The sequence below is a fragment of the Apium graveolens genome, chromosome 6 (genome assembly GCF_009905375.1).
Source record: "Apium graveolens cultivar Ventura chromosome 6, ASM990537v1, whole genome shotgun sequence".
Classification (NCBI taxonomy): Eukaryota; Viridiplantae; Streptophyta; class Magnoliopsida; order Apiales; family Apiaceae; genus Apium; species Apium graveolens.
In genome coordinates, this window is record NC_133652.1 from 300,808,555 (window position 1) to 300,818,491 (window position 9,937).

The following is a 9,937-nucleotide window of genomic DNA, read 5'->3' on the forward strand; positions in this document are numbered from 1 at the left end:
GGAAATATGTCATATAAAAAAATTAATATTAATATAATTATTCACCATTCACATTCATGTCCAAAATGCCCATAGGTAGATTCCGACTTGCTCTGCATGTGGTATATATTTATGCATATTGGACACATAACCAGGCGCTACATCTATATTTTATCGAAATTCTGGTTCCGCTACTGCTGCTGCAGATACATTTCAACTATCGACATGGAGAGTTGCAAGTCAAAAAACCAGAACAGTGACTCAAAATATGGAAGTACCAACGAAAAAATGGTGAGCATTTTGGTTGTGGACGACGATAGAACTTGCTTATCTGTTGTAGCTAGTTTGTTAAAGGGATGCAGCTACCAAGGTGAGTTTATAACTCTATTCAGTTCTCTTGTTTATCATATCTGCTACTACTTAACATTTAGTTCAAATTAAGAGAAAATTGTTAAAAATTGCAGAACATTCCTCGTTCATTTTACTGATTTAAATTACCATCTCAAATATTTCGATTTGACATATTGATTTTGTTAGAATATAGTATCAGATCCATTGGGGCCTTTATATAACATTTTAAGGTTTTAGGTGAGTCGGTTATTTGACAGATTTTGCACCTAATATTTCTATATTTTGTTTTCTCATAGTTTTGACTGCCAAAGATCCTCTCGATGCTTTGTGCATTCTACAAACAGGGGCCATAAAGATTGATTTGATAGTATCAGACGTCCATATGCCGGGCCTGGATGGGTTTGAATTGCAACGAAGGATCCAGCAGGAATTTCAGATACCAGTTGTCTGTGAGTGTTATCAGTAGCAATTTTAAATTTTAATCAATAAATAACCGCTTTTTCTTGAAAAATAGTTTTAACTAGTGCCATGCTCTGCATTTCTTGTATATTTCATTTTTTTCTGGAGTGCAGATTAATTAGTTAACGCCATTTAGAAGGCGAGAACCTCACTTTTACAAATAATTAATACCAATCTTCTGTTTTTTTAGCTGTCCAGGTTCCTCAATGATCTTTACTAACAAAAGAATCAAACTCTTAAAATTGTATTGTTTAGTGATGTCAGGTGACAGAGAAGCTAGTAAGCTATGCGAGGGAAGTGAAAGTGGAGCTTCTTTTTTCGTAATTAAGCCCATAACTGCAGAAGACTTGAAATCAATATGGGATTTCAGGAACCAATGGAAGAAGAAGCTAGATAAAGGGAAAAACATAACATCCAATGATAGCTATGATAACGACAATGAAGATGATATCGGTAATAAGTTATATGAAAAGAAATCCAAGCGAAAGCTTCAGATAACTGATAACAACAATCATAATGATGGAGAAAACATAGCTATAGAAGGCGAAGCTTTGGTAATAAAAAAGAAGAACCTTAACTGGACACAAAGTCTCCATGGCAAGTTTTTAAGAGCTATGCAGTATCTAGGGTCTGAAGGTAAGATGTTACATTTTAACAAGTCTTTCACTACAGTTTAATAATTTAGATTATGTCTCACATGCTTGAATTGTTCGCGATGACTTTTTGTTGTAGGATCTATTCCGAGAAAAATTGTTAGCATTATGAATGTGCCGGGACTGAAGAGGGAAGAAGTAGCCAGTCACTTGCAAGTTAGCCCCCCCCCCCCTTTTCTCCTTTTCTGTTGTGTGACCAGAATCTCTAATTCTGCTGTTTTAGAATTATATTTCTCAAAATTGTCTAATGTCTTTATTGTTCTGACATTCATAGAATATCAAATCAAGCAAAAGAAAAGATTGGAAGCAGAACATGATCCAGACATGTTTAAAACTCTCCAAAATGGGAATAGGTGGTCCTCGTCATTTCTCAGCCATAAGGCACTACTAGGTTACGGAAAATCTAAGCTACTAACCAATCCAGGTAATTGAATAGCAGACACTATACTGCCAGACATTTGTTAACATGAATGATTCTGAATGAGCCTGGTTAAAAACTGTTTGATCTTTCATGCTACAGGTTTTGCCCGGACTTGCCTAATGAATGGCACTTATCCAAGTGAAATGTACCATATGAATCATAATGGCTTTTCTAGGCAAATACAGCCACCAGCCTGCTATAATGGCAGTGGACAAGAAGTTCATAGTACATTTGTTTCACAGAGAGATTTTGCATATCCTCAAATCAATTATGTTGTCACTGAGCAGCAAAACGAATCAACCGATGATGAGGTAAATTAACATAAATTTATCTTCTACTCTTTCTCTTCTATACATCATGTCTTTCAATTTAAAATTTCTACAAGTGTAAATGAATGTCTTCATCTTTGTCGGAAACAATTATGATTTTGGAGGTGCCTTTCTGGTAAACAAAGACATACCAAATGTTGACAAGGTGCCTACAAACCTTGATGAGGTACAGACTTAATATTTGCAAAATTATTTAGATATCGATATATTTCTGCATGATTATCTTCATCTTTCTCCTTTACGTGTTATCACATGTAGAACAAATATCAAGACTACTACGTCGGAAACAATTTTGATTTTGGAGATGCCTTTTTGGAAGAACAAGATATGCCAAATACTGACAAGGTGCACACAGAGCTTGATGAGGTATAGACTTAACATATGAAAAATTATTGAAATACCAAATATATTGCTGCATGGATATCTTCATCTTTCTCCTTTACGTGTTATCACATTTAGAACAACAATCAAGAGTTCTACATCGGAAATAATTTTGATTTTGGAGATACCTCTTTGGCAAATAAAGACATGATTTTGGAAAAAGATGCCCCAAATTATGAACTATCTTTTGTTGTCAAAAGAAATTTCTTGTGATATATATCACCATCACAGTTTTGATACAAGAGTTCCAGATCTCCAACAATACCATAAAAACATTCCCAAGAAAACCAACACCAAAACATACACTAAGAAAACCCACACATAATAAAATCGGGAATTGTTACGCATATACCCGTCACTACACCATAAGTGCGCTACTGTAATGTAAGTGTTACAAGGAGCGTTACATTAGGTAAGAGATTTTTGGCCTATTGTAACACCTCTCTTGCAGTGTTACAATAGCTATAAAGTTAGTGTTACAGAGAATTTCAGGTGTTGCACAGCATGTAACACCAACAACTGGTGTTATATTAGATACTTTTTTAATTTTTAAAAATATTAAAATAGAAAAATAATCATAAATTAGTATTAAATTATATTCTAACTTGTTAGTGAATGATAAATGTAACATATAATATGATTTAAATCTAGAATTTCTTATACATAAATTCAAATACTTTTTTTCCTATTTAATCAATAGCAATTAAATAATTAAAAAAATCTAAAATAAAAAAATATGCACAATTTTACTAAGTGAAATATTTGGGCGGTATTTTTTCCCCCAAATGAAAACACACTTCGACAAACCCTCACTCTCAGCCCCCTCTATCTCTCTCCAAATTACACACACTCTCTGCTCCTTACGAGTTTGACGATGTCGTCTTCATCTCAGCCGCCAACGTCCCTGTATCTCAGTCGCGATCCTTCGGAAACCCTAACTCAGGGTTATTTACTTCAATAAGCTATAATGTTTATATTAGGTGCTTAAATTTTATATATATTGTTTTCTCTTTGCTACTCTATATTTTTGCAGCACTTCTTCGACTCGCAGCTGCAAAAATGATGATTCCGATGCTAATTCAACATTCGTAAGTGTTTGAACCAATTGTTAATTGGATTGAATGTATATGTGTTTTGTGAGAAAGGGAGAGAGTTTTATTCAGCTTATAAAAATGTTATAATTATGGAGAATGAATAAGTGTATCTAGATTTTGTGTTTGTGTATGTTCTGAAACTGTACTTGAAGAAATTTGATGAATTTTGGGGAATCATTTTGATCATTCAGATACCGATATGTGCATGATTTATCTTTATATATTTCCTTTACGTGTTATTACATGTAAGACAACAATCAAGATTAGTACGTCAGAAACAAATTTGACAAGGTGCACACAGACCTTGATGAGGTATATACTTAATATATGTAAAATTATTTAGAAATCGTAATATTGTTCGAAGCTTTGTTTTAGACAGATATGACTAATTGTTTGTCCAAGGAGTGTCTCAGTGTTAAGTCACCGATTCTTGTTCGAGGCTTTGTTTAAGACACATATAACTAATTGTCTGTCTAAGAGTGTCTCCTAAAACCCGGTCCATTTTTCAATTACTAGGTGGGGATCCCAGTGGGGATCTCGTCCCATTTTTTCGCACACCAAAGTACAATATCAATCATTTCAATTGTTATTGAGAATATTGGTGTAGGAGGGACTCGTATGAGTCCTCCAGTAACCAGGGATCTGATATCATGTTAAGTTACCAATTCTTTTAGAATCTCCTGGTGCTAGAAAGTGGGTTTTCCAGGATCATATCTCATATCATTAAGACTCGAGAATAGCTGCATTATCTGATCATAACTTGGATAAATCCTCCTATGCTATTATACACCCATCCTCCAATTAATGTGCAACAGGAAAAGATTCAAGAAGTAAAAAATGGAGAACATAAGACATTCAACTACATAAGACGTTCAAAGGTTTTCCTTTGATCCATAAAATAATAATACATAGATAGACTAGTATGTTGTTTGACAAGATAATCACATCTCATTGGTTATAAGTATGGGGATACTAAAGTCAATACATAGGTACATGTGAGAGTACATGGTACTGGACAGACCCACAGTGAGATTCTTCATGTTTAATAAAGTCATAAGAAAGACTCGCAGTGATAATGGTGTAACGATCCTTTGACTTGAAATCATTATATTTCTATACGAGGATTAATATACTTTGACTACATTAAAAGTTACTTTTGATCGGGTGATGATAAAAGTGGACATCGGGTATATCATGAGTCGTATGAGAAACATGAATGATAGATAAAGGATTTAACCCTCCTATAATTAGGAGAGATATTATTGGCCTCTTGATTGAGTGAGATTATAAAAAGCATGGTCATGCTCAAATAATGATTTGTCTTGATAGTCTACTCAAGGATCAAGTAAACCCGGATTAAATGTTGAAGAGGATGACTAAATACATGTCTCGAGTTTAATCTTTAATATATATGGTTAAAGGAATTATATTACGCAAAAAACATTAATCACGAAAAGGTTTTATCTAATCACGATTTAATTATTGTTTAATTGGGTAACAATGATGTATTACTAGATACCTCTCATTGTTTATAATTTTATTAGAAAATAAAATTATTGCCAATTAAATAATAGCCTATAGGGTCGCACAAATAGAGCACTTAATGGAATAGTTAATTTAAATTATGGATTTAAATTAATTGATGATTATTTGAATTTTATTATAATTAAGTAAAACTTAATTGAGATAATATAAATTCGAATTAAAGGGAATGTTTTTGCCCGTAATAATTAAGTATGACTTAGTTATTAATTAAATAATAGAAATTCATTTTTATTATTTAATCCTATACCTACTATGGTTGGGCTTTGCTATTATGGGCCTTTTAATCAGCCATTATAAATAGATAATGATAGGTTAAAGAGGCTTGTACGTTTTTGGAGAAAACCCTAACAGCAAAGAGAGGCAGAGGCAATTTGGATCGTCAAGAAGGAGGCTAGTACATTCATTTCGTAGTCAAGTTCGTGAGACGTTCTTGGAAGTGCTCGTGTGGATACCATAGAGGTGTTTCTCCGAGAGGTAGACACAAAGTGTGATAGTTAGGATCTCCGTTGAGTTCGTGAAAGTCAGGCTCTTGAAAGGTATGATTCGTTATCTCCATAATCTGTCCACAATTATACATGGATCCTGTTTTTGGGTTTTGAAATTTTTTTGTTTTATTTACGTTTATCCGTTGCGTTTTATGCCTCGGAACCCATCAGTTAGTGCATCAGTAACTCTTCTAATCCATTACATATGACGTTTGAAGGGTTTTCCTTTGATCCATAACATAAGTCATTTCACGTGAAACAAGCAATTCATATTATTATACAAATACATAGCATTAAACTTGATAACTCCACTAGTATGAGATGTTCATATATGTTTCATGTTAAATGGAATTAAGAAATTACAATACCAGGTGTTAAAATTGAACATGAGTCTCTTAGCTTTTCATCTTCAATGCTAAACTAATCTTGTATATGTCAAATATTATAGTATCATGATAATAGATGCAACAACACTGGGACTCCCAATTTTGAAACGAAAGGAAATCGTCAGTCTAATGATGATCAGCAGGTATTATCCTAGCTTACGGTAGTAGCTTAGCATTTCAGATTTTATTTTTACCTCATAATTAAATTAATATATCTGGTGTGAAATTTCATTAGGGAATGGGCAAGGATTTTTAGGCGTGGTTGCTTTCTGAATTTCCTGATGACAACAACAACTTATAAGTTCTTGCATTAACTATATGGAACTATTTTCCCCAGCTCCATGGTTTGATAAAACAAATTTTATGCTCGTAGTGATTGTGTAATGACCAGAAAACTCATGTGGTTTGAATAATTGTTTCGCTTAGTTCATACTCTAACGATTGGTTTTTAAGATTTCAATTATATTACTTTGATTTTTAAATCATAATATTTATCTAGAAAATGTTGTCATGAGAAAATTAGCTTTATGAAAACAAACCACCTAATATAGTAGTTTCGGATATAAAATCAGTGAGTAATGAGATCGAAGGTCCATTTAGACTTTCATGGAATCGAGTTGTTTATATTTTTTTCGCTTCGGTTTCTAATAGTAACAATTTCGATTAATGAGAAGAATGGCCGACATTTGTTCTAATAGTACCAAATGAGAAGGTACCATGACAATTGAGGGATATGCGAAGTATGCGAACATTACCCGAGAAAAGAAGGCCCAAAAACGGCCAGCGTGACAACTGGGAGTATAGAAGTCGACATTCTACTAGTAAAGAACTATACATATTTCCGATATATGACTGATCATCATATAGCATGGGGACTTCGGTAATAGTCCTATTCTTTCATTTTGAAAATCGTTATGAATTACTGTAATTAAAGCCTAAATATTTAGTTACCGAAAATATTGACAAGATATTTTGATATAGTCGAATTTGACTTAAAACAAAAAGGTATGCAATATCAGAATTTTATTCCCTCAATTATACGATAATAAACAAGTATACAAATTTACTTTTAAAAATCATTTTTAACTATTATGTACTATTGTTGAGTGTTATTGCTCAATCTGGCTTTCTTTTAAATGTCACAACACAACAAATAACCAATATGCCGGTGCGGAAGTTAATTGTCTGTAACCGCAGGGTAAAATTATAGGCTTTCCGTAACCTCCCCGCAGTTTTGTCTTAGGCGGGCCAGGGCATTCAGATAGGCTTCAACATTATTTGAAATTATTATAACTTCATGAAGAGGTTATGAATAATAGTGTGAGATCCTAGAAAGTGCATTTGATTTATAAATAACTATTGGAAAAACTTAGTATTTTAAACTAAGTTGTGAATCATTTTGAGACTCAATATGAGTGAGACACATATGTATTAATGGTGTGTATTTATTGGAACCTATTTTCCTCTTCGAGTGGATTCCAACGCATATTTACACGCTCAAAATGAGTAAAAGGTGAATGAGAATTGATGTTTCAAAGTTTTACCTTTTAATATGAAAAGTGGTCTTGTACCACATCGAGAGTAGCACAAACCTATTCCTTGGGTTTTCTTATAAATACCATATACCACATCGAAAATAAATATAAGTCATTTCAAGCCTATCTTTATATATAGAGTCTTAGGGCACCGGTTTTATTAAGTCGAGAAAATAAGAGTCGTCTCTTGAATTCTCGGTCTCTTCAGTCTTAAATTTTCTCAATATTACGATGATAGTTCTCGGGCTAAGTTCAAGTTCGGTGAGAGTATTTTCAATTTATCGATTATACTAGTATCTCGTTTTATCCTGGGAAGCAGGTCGCTAAATACGGATGGTGCGGGGCGAAACTGCTTTAAGGAGACAGTTTTCTGGACTCGAGATTAAATCCAATCTCTGTTTGTTTTCTCAAACTATTCTCCTAATTTAATTATTATTTCTTATATGCTTATGTGATTTAAGAATTAGCAATGTTCTTGTGAATTAGTTATATATTCAATACATATAATAATGTCTATATCGTACAAGATTTATTAACAATCTTAAAGCAGTTTTCTTCGATATTCATACTTTCTTGTGAGTAGACGAAAAAGTCAATTTTATTGTTTAAATTGGATCATGGCCTTATACTTATCACTGATAGGCTCCGAATGGTGTACTATATTTTGGGTATATAAGTGGAAATTATTTGCCTCATTAATTAAATTAAATTTAGTACGTTAATTTCTTTGATCACTTGTTGCCATGTGCTTGAAATTAATATAAATTTGATTTTAAGTGGTGTTTTGTTTAAGCATAACAGGTAAGAGGTAATATTAAGCACAAAGTTGCTGGATAATTGGCTTTCTTATAAGCCTATTGATGTTTTACTGGTTATCAATTTATGATCAACTTATATTCAAGTGGATATATTTGGTGAATTCAGTTTCTCAGGTTAATCAATATAAATTGGTAGATTAAAACCAATTTTCTAATTTGTCCATGTTTTTGCTATTAGTGGATAGCTTATTATGTTTTGTTTAATTAGCATGGTAATTGATAATATGTATGAGCTACAGTTTCTTAAATCTGAATTAATTTCGGAATTATTAGTATACTGATACAAGAATCGTATATGATATAGTTTCCATGCTTGTTTGCAAGTTCATAACATGTTATTGCTATGTAATTAAATGGTATGGCTACATAGATGTAACCTTTCATGATGAAACTTGATTATTTGATGATAAATTTTTAATCATCGTTGAATGATGACAAAGCATCAATTATTATTATTTAATCTTTAATAATGGAGTTATATCACAAACTTATAATACTGGATAAATAGAGGCCTTACCGCATATATATTTAATTGGAAAAAATAGACTACAAGCATAGGTTTTTTTATTATGTAATGTGTCTCGTTTTGTTAACAATAGTTTGACTAGAAAAATTTATCTAGTATTCTCACTTGTGCGACACAGGATATTATGAAGTAATATGTTTGTTATTGAACAATGTGACGAGTTGTGCAGCTAAAGTGAACCAGATTTTATAATTGCTCGGAATTCTCCACATTAAAAAACCTAATGGGCATGGAGTACATGTTATGGGTCGGCACAGAAATTATATTTTTCTGGTTGGATTTTTCCTCCAGTTAAATAGTAATTTCACGTGTTGGTGTCGTTATGTTGCGGCACTAACACATGATCCTGTTATAGTAATCCATGTGATACTTAATACAGTGAATATTGATATCAGCTTTTTTATGCTGAATTTCAGAGAGAATCCGAAAAGTTATTAACCCTAATGTTTCAGTTGATGAAGGATCACTGAATGTGGGTTTATTGAAAATTTATGTTCTTCCTTGGGTCTCTTCTGGTTGTACCAGTTGGTGAGCTAGAAATGCAGGTTCGTGTGAATTATGTACAACTTTTAGAGAAATTCGGTAATTGAATTTCTAATGACAAGAACTACGAAAAGTTTTTAAACATGATATTAAAACCTTATAGGTTTTTTAATGAATGACGTAAAACCTGCTCAGATGAGAGGTAGTGACACGATATGTGTTTACTTTCTGATTTGATAGTAAAATATTTGTCACTCGTACTCGTAATCGAGTCAATATTGAAGCTAAATAGAGAGATGTGTACTCTATAAGCTCAAGGGTAAAACCAACTTAATACAGATAACTAAGATGGTAGTGTCTAAATTTAATGATGAATAATCACGGGGTGAATTCTGTTTGTAATGTAAATATTCATGATTTCATTGCACCTTACTCGCATTAAATAAAAGGAGTAGATGCAGGCCTGAGTTGCGCTCTGAGGGAGATGCAAAA

The 9,937-nt window shown here is 32.7% G+C and overlaps 1 protein-coding gene across 1 annotated transcript; it reads left to right on the forward strand.

The window, feature by feature from the left end:
• The first annotated feature begins 204 nt into the window (after positions 1 to 204).
• Positions 205 to 6,339, forward strand: LOC141666309 (two-component response regulator ARR14-like). The gene is made up of 9 exons (XM_074472300.1): positions 205 to 349; positions 627 to 779; positions 1,054 to 1,425; positions 1,522 to 1,598; positions 1,731 to 1,866; positions 1,963 to 2,174; positions 2,451 to 2,558; positions 6,146 to 6,226; positions 6,319 to 6,339. Exons 1-9 carry the CDS (start codon positions 205 to 207, stop codon positions 6,337 to 6,339), a joined length of 1,305 nt encoding a protein of 434 aa, XP_074328401.1.
• Positions 6,340 to 9,937: the final 3,598 nt, after the last annotated feature.